We start from the raw sequence: 19522 nt of genomic DNA, 5'->3' as shown, positions 1-19522 counted from the left end.
TAGGCAACACAAGGAATACTAGGAATTACTGGAAAGCTTTACTGCAAAGAGTACAGTCTGGCTTAAGATTGTTGTGACGGTATATATACTGAGGAGACTGACTAACTGAACACTGGCCTGGCACAAAAATAGCAGGAAACAGAACAAAGTAAAGTGTAAGACAAATTTAAGTAAAACAGAATGTGACTGTTCATGATGGTGTGATTGAGATGACCATATTAGGGATATGTGCTTTTACTAATCATCATCCAGAACCATGTGTAGAAAAATGCTTTCTGATAGGAATTGACTACATAAATTTTAACCGAATATACGTGGTAAATCTGAATCAGAGAAACTATTAATCTCAGAGGAAAATTCAGTTTCAAAGAAAATGAGTGCAGAAACAGAGATATTGATAGATAAATGTTAAGATAAATATAGAGATAGGTATAAATATAAATATAAAAGGACAAGTATGTGCAAATATGTCATGGTGTACAAAAATGAGAGGGTGCACTGAGATGTGATTTGTTCCGTTCCACATGTGTGGACCTGACTGAAGAGTTTGATAGCAGCGGGAAGGAAAGACCTGTACCACAACTCAGACAGGCGAGGTTGAAGGAACCTGTTGCTGAAACTACTCTTCAGATTGTCCAGTGTGTTATGGAGGGGGTCCATGTCCATGATTGCCTGCAGTCTTGCAAGCATTTTGTCAAAGATCACCACCTCCGTGGCGAACTTCATGCCAAAAACAGACTCGGCCTTCCTGAATTTGTTCAGTCTGTTTGCGTCCTTCTCTTTGATGCATGCACCCCAGCATGCCACAGCAAAGAAGCTACTGCTCGCAGTGTTCAAATGACAGAAAAGAATGCTAAACAGCACGTCAACAATGCTATATAAACACCATCATCAGATTAAAAAAATGAATACTACCTTTTATGGTTTACAGCAGGGATGTCAAACTCAATTGCACAGGGGGCCAAAACTTAAGGCACACTTTAGGTCGCGGGCCAAACAAGATAAACATTTATTGAACACTAAAACAATGTTTTTTAAACATAAATATGAATAAAAACAGACAGGAATATTATTCCAGAAAAAAATAAACTTTAAATATTTTGCTCTTCATAAAAATATATCCTGTCAAAATTATGCAAGTTAGAAATATGAACATGCTGCCAAAACCCCAGAAAAAATAAATGAAAGCAAACACAAGGTTGGAGCCGCATGTAGCTGAGGCGTTGCTTCAGGAATGGAACTAATAAACTGTGCGGGCCATTCAGTGTGGTACTTTGCCTTGAGTGTATCATTACACTGCAGCTCCATCTGAATCTGCACAGGTGCAGTTTCCACATAAATGGGTTGCAAAGCAGCTCGAAATTCTCTTTTTGTGCTTCAAAGTCACCAAAGCGCCGGGCATACTCAGTGCGCAGTGCGCTCAGTTTATCAGCAAAGTGCGCCGACTTGGTTCAACATTACTTGGCAACAGGGAAAGTGAGGTGATAGGTTTGTAGTTTGAACCTATTTGCTGGAACGTTCAAGACAATTTGATTACACAGCAAAAGCAAGACACAAGTAGGCAAAGTTCTTCGTGTTACTCATGCATGAGGGAGAGAACCACGACAAGCGCCGTTCCTTCGCTTGACCCCAGTCGCTCTCGTCCGCTCCCCCATAACATTGTTCCTTTATTGAGCTCACATGAATACACATAGGTTCATTAACACATGACGTATACATACACACAAAGAGTACCTTGCCTGTGCGTTGTGTAAGTAAGTATGTGTGTGTGTGTGTGTGGGGTCAGTGTGTGACCCCATAAATGACTTCCCTAAACCTGCTGGTCTGTAAGTCCAGCAGTTCATCTAAACAAAAGGCACTTAGACTAAAACTGACATGGCTACGTTTATCCTACCATAAAACAACAAGAGAAGGTACGCCCTCTCCCATGCTCCCAGGATGTGGTGTGAATGCCAGAACACTCTGGAAGTCTTTGCAGACTCCTAAGGATCACACATCGTATCACTACACAATCGATTATACACCTCTAAGCATATATGGTTAAATATTGCTAAGCATAAATGACAATCAACAATATAAACCTGACATGAGGCAAGTTGCACTGGTGCATTTGTGACTGCTTCACTTCAAATGCCTTCACTGCATCATACATGCCGTGTCCATGAACTGACAGATTTCCTTGCCGAGCTCAAAAACTCTATTGAGATCTTTTCCCCAACTCAGCCAACGGACCTCTGTATGATAAGGAATGTCAGCAAGCTCTGAATCTATTTCCTACATAAAAGACTGAAATTGACGGTGATTCAAACCTTTAACTCGGTGATCATTACATGCTCCATTTTTAGGACTCTACCACACAGCCTTTCCTGGTGTGTGATGCAGTGATATGCTGTTAACTCACCGGTACATTTCTCCTCCTTGCGCATCTTTACTCTCATCCTGCCGACGAGTCCACTTTTTTTCACCGCACAACACCGGCGCTCCATCTGTTGTAAGTCCAACAAGTTTGTCCCAGGGCAGTTTCATGTCGGTCACACTTTGACATGAGTTTTCAAAAATGTCTTTTCCTGTCGTTGTCCCGTGCATCGATTTAATGTCCAATATTTCCACTCCACGGATGAAGATGGCCAGCCGTGCAATGTCCATCATGTCTTTACTTTCATCCACAGCAAGAGAGTATGCCCAGTACAAGGTTTTAAAAAAACCTATTCAAACTGAAAATGAGTGTAATGGTTATCTTTAAATAAGTAGTGCAGGGTACTGCGGGATGACACCAGGATCAATTAAGGACTGCAATGATATGATTGTGTTGCAGTGGAGGAGATCGAGCAGATGACCAGCCTTTTCCATCAGAAGCAGACAGAGCTGCTCGTGGCTGTGGCGAGGGTAGAGGAGCTGAGCAACCAGCTGGAGGGACTGAGGAGCAACAGTCTGGAGCCTTCTCTTCCTCTTCTTCCGCACCACCACAACATGTCTTCTACAGCTGAGCTGGAATGTCTCTACAAAGAACTGCAGGTGAGATGTCAGCTGAGAATTTCTCTTGCTAATATTAAATTATACTTTGCTGTTCTACAATTAAATTAAATGTTTGCCATATTTTCTGCTTTCTTTACAGTATGATATAAATATATATCGGATTTTTATAGCAAAATTTGTCATTCAGCGTTCTTTGATGAATGTGAAAATCTCTTGACATTAATCAACTACAGACATAAAATCATATTTCTACCTAATAGAGAGAGTGAAGATATCGATGATACTGTTATGCCTTTACACAAATTACTTTGTATTGTGGAGGGAAATATATTTTCTGTTTCTGTAGCATTTGTAATCATAAAAAGGCAGTAAGAGTAAGAGGCAGTCCGACAGTAATATTTGAGGTTGTCTGCGTAGAAAGTTGTCATTTCCATACCTTAGTTTTTCAGTTGTGGCTCCTTCTGTTTGCCTCAGATGGTGGGTGCTGCCTTTCTTTGGAGGCATAATGACTGTGTGCAGGATCGCTGAAGAGAGTACGGTTAATCAGGGTTTTTCTGTATTTGTAATCACATGGGTGCATGCAGGTTGGGGAGGCCTGTAAATGAAAACCAAATTAAAGCATCCAGTATGTTTTCTCATTATCACTTATGATCAGGTGTGACAGGGGAGCAAAATTCCCTGCCTGATAAACGGGGGACTATGGTCTTATCCTAGCCTAATAAATGGAAAAAATAAAATGATATAAATGAAAGCCTCTTGCACTCTTTTCTTTAAATTAAGTTCAGCGTGTCAGAAATAGTGATAAGTGCTTAATACATCATAGAAAAAACATTTCTCATTTGGAGCTCTTGAGTACTCCATCATTGCATTTGTTCTGTTTAACCCTAAACCCTAATTATAATTGATAATTATATAGAAGTTTGCAAACAAGCCAGCAAACAGGCTTACAACAAGCCAATACAGATGTGAAACATGGCTGAAAGTAGCCACTGGTTGTTGTTATGTTCAGAGGTGGCAAAAGTACAGACTTTACAGACTTTTAAACAAATAGCTATTTTCTGTCGCCCACATTGTAGACGGTGACTTTGTCTCCACACCTAAACAGTACAATGAGTCAAGAGTTAGAGTGGGATTCAGCAGGTGGGGGAACCCTGAGATCTGTGCAGTAGCTCAGCATAGGGAAAAGAATCACAGTCATTTTTCATGTAAGCTTCAGTAGGTTTTCCGTGTCGCTGTTATCAGCTGACCTGCTTTTTGTGGATTTACACAACTGAATTCAACACGATGTAAGCAGTTTCACAAGCTATCTTGGCTGATATCCATCCCTTACACTGACACAAGGTAGTATAAAGTTGGAATTCACTGAATGAACCCAAGCGTCATCAGCTTAAAGCTTGTTCACTACATTAATGCAGTAATTTAATGCAACAGTTGAATAACACAAAATTAGTATAGCTTTGTTTGCTTTGCAAAATGAAAATACATAATTTATCAAAACACATCATATGTGATTAAAATTATGACGTCACATGGAAGCTTTAAATTTGCAGTTTATCAAACGTGACTGAGCAGTCCTTACCTTTAAATCTAACCTCTCTTCAATTCAATTCAATTTTATTTATATAGCGCCAAATCACAACAAGTCGCCTCAAGGCGCTTCATAGATACAGAGAAAAACCCAACAATCATATGACCCCCTATGAGCAGCACTTTGGCGACAGTGGGAAGGAAAAACTCCCTTTTAACAGGAAGAAACCTCCAGCAGAACCAGGCTCAGGGAGGGGCGGGGCCATCTTCTGCCACCGGTTGGGGTGAGAGAAGGAAGACAGGATAAAGACATGCTGTGGAAGAGAGACAGAGATTAATAACAGATATGATTCAATGCAGAGAGGTCTGTTAATACATAGTGAGTGAGAAAGGTGACTGGAAAGGAAAAACTCAATGCATCATGGGAATCCCCCGGCAGCCTACGTCTATTGCAGCATAACTAAGGGAGGATTCAGGGTCACCTGGTCCAGCCCTAACTATATGCTTTAGCAAAAAGGAAAGTTTGAAGCCTAATCTTGAAAGTAGAGATAGTGTCTGTCTCCTGAATCCAAACTGGAAGCTGGTTCCACAGAAGAGGGGCCTGAAAACTGAAGGCTCTGCCTCCCATTCTACTTTTAAATACTCTAGGAACAACAAGTAGGCCTGCAGAGCGAGAGCGAAGTGCTCTAATAGGGTGATATGGTACTACAAGGTCATTAAGATAAGATGGGGCCTGATTATTTAAGACCTTGTATGTGAGGAGCAGGATTTTGAATTCTGGATTTAACAGGAAGCCAATGAAGGGAAGCCAAAACAGGAGAAATATGCTCTCTCTTTCTAGTCCCTGTCAGGACTCTTGCTGCAGCATTTTGGATTAGCTGAAGGCTTTTCAGGGAGTTTTTAGGACATCCTGATAATAATGAATTACAGTCGTGCAGCCTGGAAGTAATAAATGCATGCAGCGTCACTCTGAGACAGGATATTTCTAACTTTAGAGATGTTGTGCAAATGGAAGAATGCAGTCTTACATATTTGTTTAATATGTGCGTTGAAGGACATGTCCTGGTCAAAAATGACTCCAAGGTTCCTCACAGCGTTACTGGAGGCCAAGGTAATGCCATCCAGAGTAAGAATCTGATTAGATACCATATTTCTAAGATTTTCAGGGCCGAGTACAATAACCTCAGTTTGACCTGAATTAAGAAGCAGAAAGTTAGTGGCCATCCAGGTCTTTATGTCTTTAAGACATTCCTGCACTCTCATCCTGTCTGTAGTGCTGTGCAGTATATTTTGGTATCAATCCAATACCAATACTTTTAACATATATTGGCAACTTATGTTGGGGAGAGAAGTGTGTCATGACTTAAGACTTAAGAAGAGGTTCCCAAAGTGTGTGGCCCACCCCCTGGGGAGGGGGGGGGGGTGCAGAGCCATTGCAGGGGGGGGGCATGGTAGCATAATGGACAGGTTTTTGGCGGGGCTTCCACACATACGCAAAGCAGGGTATGAAACATCGCCAAATATGTTTCCAAACCAACTGCCTTCCAAGCCAAAGACTAGAAAATATGGTGAAACATATCTTCCCTTTGGCTTTACCTGCACAAGGCCAAGGTAGGCCTCCCCTGTAGAATTGGTTTTCCCTGTGTCGGGAGCACGAACTGGGCTCTCCAAATCACGGACAAACAGTATCCCACATTCTTGATGTTTAGTTCACAAACACTTCTTATAATGACCAACTACACTCAACAAAAATATAAACGCAACACCTTTGTTACTGCTCCCATTCCCCATGGGATGGACGTAGAGACCTAAAATTCATTCCAGATACACAATATAACCATCCCTCCCAAACAGTGGTCACAAATCAGTCCAAATGTGTGGTAGTGGGCACATCTGCTATATTGAGATAATCCATCCCACCTCACAGGTGTGCCACATCAGGATGCTGATCTGACATCATGAGTAGTGCACAGGTGTACCTCAGACTGCCCACAACAAAAGGCCACCCTGGAATGTGCAGTTTTGTCTCACAGCAAAATGCCACAGATGCCACAAGCAATGAGGGAGCGTGCAATTGGCATGCTGACAGCAGGAATGTCAACCAGATCTGTCGCCCGTGCATTGAATGTTCATTTCTCAACCATAAGCCGTCTCCACAGGCGTGTCAGAGAATATGGCAGCACATCCAACCGGCCTCACAACCGCAGACCTCGTGTAACCACACCAGCCCAGGACCTCCACATCCAGCAGGTTCACCTCCAAGATCGTCTGAGACCAGCCACTCAGACAGCTGCTGGAACAATTGGTTTGCACAACCAAACAATTTCTGCACAAACTGTCAGAAACCGTCTCAGGGACGCTCAACTGCATGCCCGTCGTCCTCATCGGGGTCTTGACCTGACTCCAGCTCGTCGCCGTAACAGACTTGTGTGGGCAAATGCTCACATTCGATGGCGTCTGGCACGTTGGAGAGGTGTGCGCTTCACGGATGAATCATGGTTCACATTGTTCAGGGCAGATGGCAGCTGAGAATGTCCCAGTTCTTGCATGGCCAGCATACTCACCGGACATGTCACCCATTGAGCATGTTCGGGATGTGCTTGACCGGCGTGTACGACAGCGTGTACCAGTTCCCACGAATATCCAACAACCTCGCACAGCCATTGAAGTGGAGTGGAGTCGTATGCTGAGGCGAACTGAAGAGGAGGAGAGGGACAGGTGCTGCTAGGGCGAGACAGACGTCTCTCACAGAGTCCTTTAGTGCTGCAGGCAGGCAAGGTGTTCAAATAGCGCACTTCAGTTTTTTATTTCTATATGATGAACTCTGCATTATTAAGTGATAAGAACAAATAATCTGATGTCCTGTAATCATTATGACGCTATAATTTGAGATACAATAAATAAAATACGTTTTTGTACAAAGTATCGGTATCGGATCAGTATCGTCGATACCACCCTGAATATTACTTGGTATCGGACCGGAAAGGAAATCAGTGGTATTGCACATCACTAGTTAGGGGACCTAGCTTCTCTCGGATATTAATATAGCGATCCTCCAGCTTCAAACTGTATTACCCTTCAAGGACCTGCAGTTCAAAAAAGCACCCCTCCGACAGCCAAACCCAGGTGTGGATGTAGCGTAAAAGAGTTAGTAGTGTATTTTATTACTACCTGTAATTTATTGCAGGTTACTTGTATTTGTTTAATTGTTTACTAAATGTAAACTAAATGAACATTTTTCTTATAAAACAAAGGGGGGCCTAGCAAAAAAAGTTTGGGAACCACTGATATAGGGAGTGATTTGATATCAGGCTGTACATACCTCTATCTCACACTGTTAGTACTTCCAGCTACAGTTGCTAGGAGGTTAAACCTAGTGTCTAATAAATTATTCTAGACAATATTTTTTCTGTTGGTTTTCAATCATACTTTGACTTCTCACCCCCTCCTTTCCAAACAGCTAAGAAACAAGCTGAATCAGGATCATAGTGGCAGGCTGCAGCAGCAGAGAGACAGCTTGAACAAAAGGAACTTGGAAGTAGCTGCGATGGACCGTCGGTTGGTTGAACTCCGGGAACGGCTCTGGAAGAAAAAGGCTGCTTTGCAGCAGAGTGAGAACCAGCCAGTGAGTTTATATAGGAAAAAAATATCAGCAAAAGTAGATTTCTACAATTTCAAGTTTTTTTTGTTTGTTTTTTGTACAAAACATTTATTTTTGCTTTGTTGTTGTTTGCTTAATATACAAGTACTGATCGAAAAGGCTGCAGCAGTCAAACATTTCTGCTCACTCCAGGTGGCTTCAGACTGTACAGCCCCACAATATAGCATGGGCTCCAGAGTGGCAGCGGTGGGGCCGTACATCCAGTCATCCTCCACATCAAGCTCTCAGGGGCCACCTGTGCCGGTCCGCCAGGAGATTCTGGTGAAGCCAGCATACCCAGATGGCACTGCCACCCTGCCCATGGCTGATTCATCACTGAAGCCACCTCCTAGGCCTGTCAAACCAGCCTCAGGTACATGTTTCCGTGATGTAAGAAATATATTTTTCTATGTTTTGAGCCTGTCCTAGCATGCTGAAACACTATTTGAGTCTGAGTTAGTCACTTCTATTTCTAGTACCAAAACTCTACTTGATGTAGTTATCTCTGCCTCACAGGTTTCAACACCTTAAAAACAAGCAAGATCTTTGACTGGGAAAGCTCATTTTCCGAATCCAGTAGGGGTTACGAGCATGCCTCCACTCTGCCTCGCATGTCGAGTCTAAGCTGCCGCAACTCAGGTCAGTTAGGTCCTGTTTCTGTTTTACCTTTTGCAGAAAGAGGATTTAAACTTTCTATGCCTTTACAATCATTTGTTACTACATTTCTAATCTGACACATAAACGTTCAGGCATGCTGATTCATTGAGACATTGAGACATTCACTGAAAACCTAATTTAAGGATAGTCTATCCATGCATTCATATCCATGTACAAATGACAGACCTGAGAATAGAAGGAATGAGATCTGGGAGATAGAAAATTGTTTAAACAAAGTCCCACGGATGTTAGAGTTACTTTCTCTTTTCTAGGTGGTGAGACCGCCATAGACAAGAGCTACTCTGGGTCCGACATTCCTCCTCCCATCCCCTCACGATCTAATCGTTCCACAGAGAACCTGCTCAGGGACAATCAGGTATCAGTGGGCTTCCATTTAGTCTCTACATCTCATACAGCTAAAATCAGGGGAAAATCCAGTTTTGTACATACATTAGCCGCACCTGACTAAAAGCCGCAGGTGTTTCAATGTTGACTTATCATATGTAAGAGAATATGCACAAAGCGAATTGTCAGGAAAGAGATGGCTGTTTGGAGACACACCCCTTTTATTAATATTTTGAAAAACAAGTTATGGGTACATATTTGCATAACTTTTTAGGTATATGTACAAGTAGCGGTAATTACAAGTACGAAACATGTACTGTGCTTCATAAATGAGTAACAAATGTAGTACATAACAATAACCTACAGCACACCAGAAAAATAGATTCGGCCTACCTTCTAGGCTCAGGTGCAGTGACACGGCTTTAACAAGAAGAAAAGTCAGTCATTCACCACCATCTTTCTCCCTGCGCACTAAAAACACCAAAGTCCTCTCCTCCAGTGTCGGAAACGAACAGGCTCAGGATGGCTTCGTCATCCACTCTCCGCTTCTTTCCTTCGTTGTCACTTTCAAAACCAAACAAATCCTCGTTGTCAGTGTCAGAGTCGAACACCCTCAGAAGAGCCGTGGCGGTGTCCTCCTCTCCATCATGCAGCAGTCCAGCCCTTAGAAATCCGTTGGTGATCATGGATGTTTTCACACTTTTCCACGCTGTCAGAATCCACTGGTGGAGTTGAGCATAACTTGCTTTTTGCAAGTTTATCGCCGCTCATCATCCACGCCTCCGGCTGAACGTGTAGTGCTACTTTGAAGTTTGTTTTTCGCGCTACTTCGTACGGCACTACGTACGGCACTACGTACGGCACTACGTACGGCACTACGTTGCCTGGTGGACGGACATGTGACCAACATACCACTCTTGAACCCCGATACTGTGTGTCTGATCACATGCCCTTCCGACAGGCAACGTAGTGCCGTACAACAGCGGAACAAACAAAACAAATCGTCTTACGATATGACAAAAATCATGGACAATCCACAGAAAAGCTGCACCTGACTAAAAGCCGCAGGGTTCAAAGCTGGTGCAAAAAGTAGCGGCTTATAGCCCGACAATTACGGTACAATAATTGTAAGGTTAAATATGAAAAGTCAAACTCAAACTGGTTAATAGCTGCTGAGCACTTACAATTTTAATGTAAAGCCATTTTACATTTCAGCTCATTTTGATATTTGATTTATTGCTTCATTTTCTGTATTTTGCAGTTATATCATCAATCTCTGAGTATAACCCTGTGTTTCCACGTTTGCTATATTTTACTTTCAGGTCTCATCCAAAAGTCTTTCCAAGTTGACAGCACCACCTCCAGTTCCCAGCAAGCCCAAACCATTCCGATCTTCTGGCCTGTCAGCCTTCTCCAAAGCCCCCTATAACACTGGCACCTTCCCTGGTAAGGTGAAGCCAGTTGGGGCCCCCCTCAGGGCTCCAGGAATTCTATCCAGTCATAGCAACACCCTCCCTTTGCCCAACAAGCAGGAGAGTCCTCCAGCTGCTGCTGTGCGACCTTACACCCCAGAACTCTCTGATTGTCCCCCACCTGTGCTTCAGAAACCTCAGACCCTGGCGGCTTCCTCAATCTACTCGATGTACACCCAGCAGGCTACACTGGGGAAGGGATACCAACATAGTGGCCAAGGAACACTGCCTCGGAGCCAGCCCCGAGGTAATCCACTGATACGGTTGCCCGTGTATTAGAATACTCTTCCTGTTAAGATAGGGCTGCACAATTATGGCCAAAGTGATTTTTCTGATTATTTTGATCAGTGTAAGATTGGTCCTTGGAAGCACTGGTCCTCCTTATTCACCAAAATGTAGTATATGTCTTAGTAGAAAAATATGAATTGAAAAAATTTCACCAAAACATCAAAATTCAGTCAACAGGGGAGAGGCTTTTGCATTTACATCTTTGCAGAAAAATAAGGTGTGTGCGACAAACTTGCCAACACTTGGTCTTGGGGTAGAGCATCACTTCCTGTTCCTGTTACAGCACACAGTGGTGTTTTAAGATAAGATAAGATAAGATAACCTTTATTAGTCCCACACGTGGGAAATTTGTTTCTGTAGCTTATTTCGATTCAAATTTGATCTAAAAACTTATATTATTACATAGTGTAATCCTTAAATGCTTTATCCAAAGCACACTTTCTGTTGAATAACCCGCTAATTATATTCAAAGTATTCATTCATCTTTAGGGACTCACTACCTTAGCTTAGCTCGTAGCCAACTGACTAGTACCTTGGCCTCTTCACTCTTCACACCACCACACAACCAAACTGTCCATGTCTCTAATAATTCCCCCCCACAAAAAAAGCGTGACTATCGAGAGTTGGGATCAGGAAGCAGAGTCGCAGTCTTACACGCCTCTCCACAGCTTCTCTCCCCCTGTTATCCCCCAAAACCCCATGCCCTTAGAGACTGTGTCTGTGTCCAAACCAAGAAAAAACAAACCAAAAATCAGCAAAATAATGACTTAAACATAAAAAATCACAACAAAAGAAAAACATAGTATCCACAAATGCACCAAAGAGTAAAATAGTGTCTATTATTAAATAATATAAGTCCCTGTTAGTAATTGATCTACAAATTCCTCCACCTTACAGAAACCTGGTTACAGCAGGATGATTATGTTAGTTTAAATGATTCAACAGCCATGAGTTATACCAACTGTCCAAAACCTCGAAGCACAGGCTGAGGACGGGGTTTGACAGCAATCTTCCACTCCAGCTTATTAATCAACCAAAGACACAGGCAGAGTTGTAATTTATTTGAAATTACAGCCACACAAACAGCTTTATTTGTTATTGTTCACTTGGGCCTCGCGGTTTCTGGCTGTTTTCTCAGAATTTTTATCTTATTTAGTGCTCAGATAGAATAATAATAATAGAATAATTATTGTAGGTGATTTTATCATCCATGCATTTAATCCGTTGTATTCAAAATGAAAAAATAACCCACCCACCACTTTAATCATACACTAGATCTTGTTGTGACATATGGGATGGAAACTGAACAGTTAACAGTATTTCCTGAAAACCCTGTTTTGTCTGATCATTTCCTAATAACATTTCAATCTACAATAATGGATTACACAGCAGTGAGGAATAGATTTCATCACAGCAGATGTCTTTCTGAAAGTGTACAAGGGGAGGAATTATATCCTTAATTTAAGGATATAATTCATCCCGTTGTCTTCTTCAATGTCATGTGCCAGCAGCAGATCAGCAGTAAAAAATTACTCATAACAATCTCACAGATGTAACATCATGTACTTTCAGAACCACTGATATTTATTTTGTCTCTTTTTCTCCAATTGATCTTCCTGAGTTAACTTCGATAATTACTTTATAAAAAACCATCAGTGGTCCTTTAGACACCATTTCTACAAAACTGCTCACAGAAATCCCGTCATTACACTGAGGACACTGAGGTGAGACCAGGCATGAACAGGACCAGATACCAGACAACCTAGGCTAGAAATACAGATAACTAAACTAGGAACGATTGACACAGAGAAAACTGGCGGTGGTCAGAAGGCCCGGTGGCGCGGTGTCCGGCAGCCTCGCCTGTGTCGGTGCGCCCCAGGGTGGCTGTGGCTACAATGTAGCTGCCATCACCAATATGTGTGAATGTGTGCGTGAATGGGTGGATGACTGGATGTAGTGTAAAGCGCTTTGGGATCCTTAAGGACTAGTAAAGCGCTATACAAATACAGGCCATAAGCCTGTCTCCTAGAAGTAAGATACGGAGTATTTCACTCCATTAATTATACCTGCATGATGGATGTAAATAAAACTTATAGCCCAGTACTTGATAGCATTTCCTCTGTGATGTTGTACTTGTTCAGACTATATTTTGGAAACTTCACCATGTGACTGGTATTTACTGGCATGTTGTCAGGGACTGATTTAGATACCACTTGATTTGCCTTTGCTTTGTAGTCTATTGGTAAAGCAAGCTTTTTCAGTATCAGTATTTAGGAAAAACAGGTACTTATCTATCAATAATGACGTTTTTTGGGGGAGTTTCTTTTCCTCTCACCCCAAACAATAATCAAACATGTAATTTGTAATCTGTGCGTTTGTTTAATGGAGGTCAAATAGAGCTTGCTGTGAGAAACGTCTTGTGAATCCATGTATTTTCTTTCCTTTCTTAGTGTATGGAAAACCAGTCCTTCCAGCCAGCAGCAGGCAGCAATCAATCAGCTCAGAAAACCATTCCTTCAATTCTGAATTTTGTGCACCTGACGGAAGTGAAGCTGACAACAGTTGCCCAGGTAACACTGAAGGTATCGGAGGAGAAACAGCGGAACACAGTATCCCTCGCCCGCTCAGCCCCACCAAGCTCCTCCCCTTCATATCAAACTCTCACAGGAACCCCAGTGATGCTGACCTGGATAATCTGCGTCGCCGGCTGCAACATGCACCCCGACCCCTGAAGAAACGCAACTCAATCACAGAGCCCGAAGGCCCAGCAGGACCCAACATTCAGAAACTGCTCTACCAGAAAACCACTCTGGCTGCTATGGAAACCATCCCCATGGAGACGGCTAATTCTGCAGGGATCCATATACAGCCTACAGTTCATGAGGACGGGATGGGTGGCATAGATGGAGCAGCCAGGGTTCAGGATGAAAGTGAAAGTGACTTGAAAGAGCCACTCCCTGAGAAAAGTTTGACCCCACCCCCACTACCCCCTTGCTCACCCATCTCTGATCCTACTTCCTGCCACTGCATGCTATCACCGCTGGAAGACAAGGACAAGGAGAAAGAGAAATGTCCATCAACCTTAGCTCACCAGGAACCGTTTCTAGAGGAGTTCCCTCCTTACCCACCCCCACCTTACCCCAGCTGCGGGGAGTTGGAAGAGGGAGATGATACCGTTCCCCTGCAGCCACCAGAGGTTGCAGGACAGGTCACAGTTCTGCCGGTGAGTGATTTTGAGAGGTTATTAAAAATCCAGTTTGCCTAAAATACAAACACAATTTTTTTTCTAATTCATTACAGTTCTGTTTTCTTCTTAGGGTAAGAAATCAATCCTCCATAAAGCTGGCAAAGAGCGAGCCAACCACAATTTGCGGGTCAAGTTCAACCCTTTGGCCCTGCTACTGGATTCATCTCTGGAGGGCGAATATGATCTTGTTCAGAGGGTTATCTATGATGTGAGTCACACAAAACAAATAGAATAAAATAGCCCATTATTATCATTGTACATGTACCAAAAAATTGTGGGAGCTACACACTGCTATACTTATTTTATAGATCCACTAAAAAGATTTATACTTGCAAATTCCGTGATTGTTCTTCACCCCAGGGTATATGGTCAGTATGTTACTGTGTGTCTTTCAGGTGGATGACCCTAGTATGCCGAACGACGAGGGCATCACGGCTCTGCACAACGCAGTTTGTGCCGGCCACACCGAGATTGTCAAGTTTTTGGTTCAGTTTGGTGTCAATGTTAATGCTGCCGACAGTGACGGCTGGTGAGCCTATGTAGGAAACAGTAGAAAACACGGGCAGTATAAAAGATGGACTTAGCCATGGTGACACCTCCGGACATAACTTCCGGATGTTATGTCTGTCTTTTACATTGTCTATGGTAGGAAGAAAACAAATTAATTTGGCACAGCACCAGTCCTTATTAACTAACTACTCATTCTCCTTCTGTTTGTGTCTCCAGGACGCCCCTTCACTGTGCTGCCTCCTGTAACAACGTTCAGGTCTGTAAGTTCCTTGTCGAGTCTGGAGCAGCTGTATTTGCCACAACATATAGTGACATGCAGACAGCTGCTGACAAGTGCGAAGAGATGGAAGATGGCTATGCCCAGTGCTCCCAGTTCCTCTATGGTGAGACAAAACCTGTTAACATATTAACAAAAGGGGTTCAGGGAGATAAGCCTCATAGTTCATAACACATTTGTTGGTTTCAAGGACAATTTCGCAAATCTTTCAAGGGGTTGAGCGTGTTCTGTAGCAACAAGAGATTTGCTGATGTATGATGGGTGTCTGTGCAGGTTACAGGCGAGTTTGGAATTTGCTTAATTGTTCTTTAGGAGATTTAAAAGATCTTTGGTGCCATAAGGATCTTGTTATGATCTGCCTGGATTTTGAGGACTGTTGCATAGGTTCATGCATTTTAAGGGGGTTTGGTTCAGACCAGTTATATCAAGGAAGTAAATCAATTTTGTAAAAGTTTTCTAGACTTGTGAGGCTTGTGTTTCAGCAAATGCACTTGGACTTAAAGTAGTTTAAATGTGTCTCAGGTTATTACATTTTTACATAAAAGCTTAAAGAATATCAGACTCATTAACTTTTAACCTATTTTTGTCTTTTTAGGTGTTCAGGAGAAGATGGGTGTGATGAATCACGGTGTAGTGTATGCCCTGTGGGACTATAAGCCTCAGAGTGGCGACGAGCTTTGCTTCAGTGAGGGTGACTGCATGACAGTGCTGAGAAGGGAGGATGAGGTGGAAACGGAGTGGTGGTGGGCACGATGCGGTGACCATGAGGGATACATTCCCCGAAACCTTCTGGGGGTGAGCCGCCCATGCCAAATTTAGCAGAGCTTTTATAAACATTTTAGACTGAAGCTACTCATAAGGAAATGTTCAGATTTCTGGGTTTAGGGTCCCATTACATCAGCATTTAAAACTTTCTTGTTAAAGTAAAAAAGCATCCCAGGAGAATATCAGAAAAATGTAATAAAGAATAAGACGGTAAGATTTCCTAATGTGCGGGAATTAAACTGTCTAGTCTGCCAATCTGTTGCTACTTCAGGTTGGCCTTAAATCACATGTTTTAATCAGATTTAAAAACTGCTTTGAGAATCCTGTTACTTAACAGTCTTAAGTTTGACGTTTCAGTATTTAATGTTATCTTAATGGTGTTTTAATGAGAAACTCTCTATCTTTCATTCCCAGCTATATCTGAGGATCAAGCCCCGGCAAAGAAGCCTGGCCTAAAAGACGGCTTGTGTCTCTTTCAGAGGACTACATGTTTCCACGAGAGAAGTGCATCATGGGAATAAACCTCTGGGTTCTTATAGTAGAGGAAAAAAAGTCAGATGTTGTTGATTTTTAAAAAATAAATGTAAAAAAGGAAATGTTTCTCAATCTTTCATTGAATGTGAAAAGGATTTAACCTCATGTGGATTTCTCAGGAGCTTTTTTGCATATTTGTCACACGTAAACATTTCAGATTTCATGGTTCCAAATTATAGTCGTCCATGTCTTCAAGCAGCAAAACAGCCATAGACCATCACATTACCACCACCATGTTTGACTGTTGATATGGTGTTATATGAAATGCTGCATTAGTTTCACAACAGTTGTAATAGGGTTAAATTTTAATTTAAAAAAATGCAATTCTTTTTCTTGGTAGTTCGCATTTCAGCAATTCCTGAGATTAGTGACTAAACAGGTAAAAAAGTTATTTTTTGATTTTTCAAAAACACATTTACATATAATTGTTACACAAAGTTTTGGCTGTCTGACTATGTTTTGGTACAATCTCCCAGGTGTTTTTTAATTTATGTTTTTGCTGGGGAAGTGCAAGGTTTTTGTCAACACCATCAGACACAAAGAAATGTAAATATATATATATATATATATATATATATATATATATATATATATATATATATATATATACCGGTTGATCGCAACGGTAGTGTGGGTAGATCGCATGGCATTAAAAATTAGATGTCAGCCTATTTATTATCCATGCTCACTGTGAAATTTGTCACCTGATTTACATACAGGGCAGCCAGTCTGATATCTGACCTTTTCTGACACGTTGGTAACAACGTATGCGCGTAAAGGCACGCCAAGTGCTGCAAAACTCAGAAACGGATATAAAAATGAGTGGGGGCTCTGGACCAAGTAAGAAGGAAGGATATTGCGAACTGATATGGCTTCAAAAAAGGAGCTATTAAAAGTACTGCTCATGAAAGAACACACGTGAGGAGAGGACATTTTTCTTCAGAAACTTTATTGAGAAAACCCAGCTCCCAGTATACAAATAGGTGTCCATCACCACAGACAAAGGGCCTGCGATGATAGCTCAAATGGATTCATTGCCAGTTGCAGGGAGGACGATGCTTTCCCGGACTTCCTCAATTATCACTGCATAATACACACATTATGCACAAAAATGCTTAACATGAAAGAGATAATGGATGTGGCAACAAAGTTCGCCTGTTCCATCGCACCAGATCTCTTCAAAGACGGCTATTTCGTGCGCAACTGGAGGTCCATTCTTAGTTGTTGCTACACACTGACATGAGATGGCTTAGTCGAGGGAAATTCCTGGAAAGATATCGAGAGCTCTGTCCAGAGATTAAGTTTTCCCGTGTAGCTAAACATCAGTGTCAGTCAAGTTACTTGAAAAAAGTAATCAGTAACTAATTACTGAATACTTCCCCAAAGTAATCCCATTACTTACTGATTACTTATTTTTGAAGTAATTAGTTACTTAGCTACTTTTTAAAAACATTTTACAACCTGAATAGGTAATAAAGTAATAGATCTGTCAGCCCAATTCATCATATAATAATAATAATAATGGATTGGATTTATATAGCGCTTTTCAAGGCACCCAAAGCACTTTACAATGCCACTATTCATTCACTCTCACATTCACACACTGGTGGAGGCAAGCTACGGTTGTAGCCACAGCTGCCCTGGGGCAGACTGACAGAAGCCAGGCTGCCATATCGCACCATCGGCCCCTCTGGCCAACACCATATAAAATGTAATCAAATGAAAAAGTCTTTTTTTAAAACTTGTTTTATTAGTTTTAATCTTTTAACTTTATGCATCAAGCAAAACTTAAATTATGTGCAACATTCTCTGACTGGAAGAAATTTGTTTAACCAAACATTTAAACCTATTTTCTGCACTTTCCAGCATATAAAATTAAATAGTTTTTTGTGTTTACACTCACTCTTTCAAATAGATGGACGTAAAACACAGCAGAAAATAAATAAAATCAAAGACTCACCAGTCTTGTTGCTTTATTTTCACCTGTATAGCAGGAGTGGGCAGCCGGAGGTTTGCCCTGGTGCAGGTGTGTCGCAGCTGTCATGTCAGTGGAAGAATCCAGTTTCTCTGAATTTCACGTTCCTGTGGCAGTGTACTCGGCGCTGGAAGTTTAGGGTTATTTTTTGCTGTAAAAAGAAGTTTTCTTTCCACGCAGTGAACACCGGAATGTTTTTGTCACTTTTTACGGAATCAAACTCAAAGTAAGGTCAGTAGTTCCACGCTTCAAACGCTGCACGCTCATATGCTCTCCCACACTCATTATATTTTCCATTGTTGATCTGCACACAGCTGTTGCCACAAACGTCTCACTCGCTTACGTCATTGTCATGACACACTCTCGCCAAAAGAAAAATCACGGTTTTAGTAATGCTCATGGGAAGGTAACAGTAATCTAATGACCTTTTTTGCAATAGTAATCGGATTACACTAACACATTACTGTAATCTGATTACTAAATGATGATCAGTGGCCACTAGATTTAGCAATTTTAACCCATCTGACCCAGTGGCGGAGCGGGGGTGGCTTACTGGGCTTAAGCCCGGGTTGTTTTGTCAGAAGCCCGGGGTCTTTTGGAGTGTAATTTTTTCATAGTTAGATTTCTGGCTGACAACTGTATAAAACAAAAACTACACACAATATTCGAAGCACATAGTGCACACTGTGGGAATTTACGACTGTAAAAATTGGTATGATCCGAGCTCAGACACTAAGCGGGGCGGGGCAGCTGCTGCCTGCGAGTGCGCTGTTGGAGAAACGCAGCCAGGCAGAACTGAAGTTCGACCAGGTACCAAAGCAAATCATTCGTACTGTACAAATAATGTAAATATGACGGTGCATCACGAAAGATTGATATCAAACTGATCACTTGACCCATATTACGTTACTTGGTCTTCGAGTGAATCAACAAATGGCGAAATGAAAAGCCGAACAACAGCAATGCTGTTTCTTTAGAGAGTCTTAGCTTACATGTGTTTATTTCATATTTTCAGTTGTTTCCCTCCACGGCTAAATAAATCAGTTTCAGTAATGCACTGATATACAAGAATGGACATAAGGAGCTTCTTTCAAAGAAAAAACTCTGGTAGATGTTATTTTATATATTATGCTTTGTATGTTGTTCAGTATATTTCTATGCAAAACAAGAGGAACTTCAATACACAGCAGTTTATTCACAGTTGAAACCAGATATTTACACTTTATGGAAAACACAAGAACATTTTTTTACTGTACAACATCAATTTAGAGTAAACTTGTTTTGTTTTGGATAAATAAATATTGAAATA

At 41.7% G+C, this 19522-nt stretch overlaps 1 protein-coding gene across 2 annotated transcripts in view; it reads left to right on the top strand.

Moving 5' to 3' along the window:
- LOC113024723 (apoptosis-stimulating of p53 protein 2-like) overlaps positions 1–16300 on the top strand; it is a 36369-nt gene extending 20069 nt beyond the window's left edge. Inside the window, exons 7-18 of one of the 2 annotated variants that reach the window (XM_026172015.2) lie at positions 2816–3015; positions 7964–8128; positions 8297–8516; positions 8660–8782; positions 9073–9176; positions 10468–10864; positions 13356–14128; positions 14223–14360; positions 14548–14681; positions 14879–15045; positions 15535–15734; positions 16119–16300. In XM_026172015.2, coding sequence (XP_026027800.2) covers positions 2816–3015; positions 7964–8128; positions 8297–8516; positions 8660–8782; positions 9073–9176; positions 10468–10864; positions 13356–14128; positions 14223–14360; positions 14548–14681; positions 14879–15045; positions 15535–15734; positions 16119–16160 — 2663 coding nt within the window. In that variant the 3' untranslated portion in view covers positions 16161–16300. Of the gene's footprint in view, positions 1–2815; positions 3016–7963; positions 8129–8296; positions 8517–8659; positions 8783–9072; positions 9177–10467; positions 10865–13355; positions 14129–14222; positions 14361–14547; positions 14798–14878; positions 15046–15534; positions 15735–16118 lie in introns of those variants that run through there. The other variant, XR_013909479.1, reaches the window with a different exon arrangement.
- The last annotated feature ends 3222 nt before the right edge of the window (positions 16301–19522 follow it).

This window comes from Astatotilapia calliptera, chromosome 6 (genome assembly GCF_964374335.1).
Source record: "Astatotilapia calliptera chromosome 6, fAstCal68.1, whole genome shotgun sequence".
Taxonomy (NCBI): domain Eukaryota; kingdom Metazoa; phylum Chordata; class Actinopteri; order Cichliformes; family Cichlidae; genus Astatotilapia; species Astatotilapia calliptera.
The sequence above is the reverse complement of the archived record's forward strand: the minus strand, read 5'-3'. Positions and strand labels throughout refer to the sequence as shown.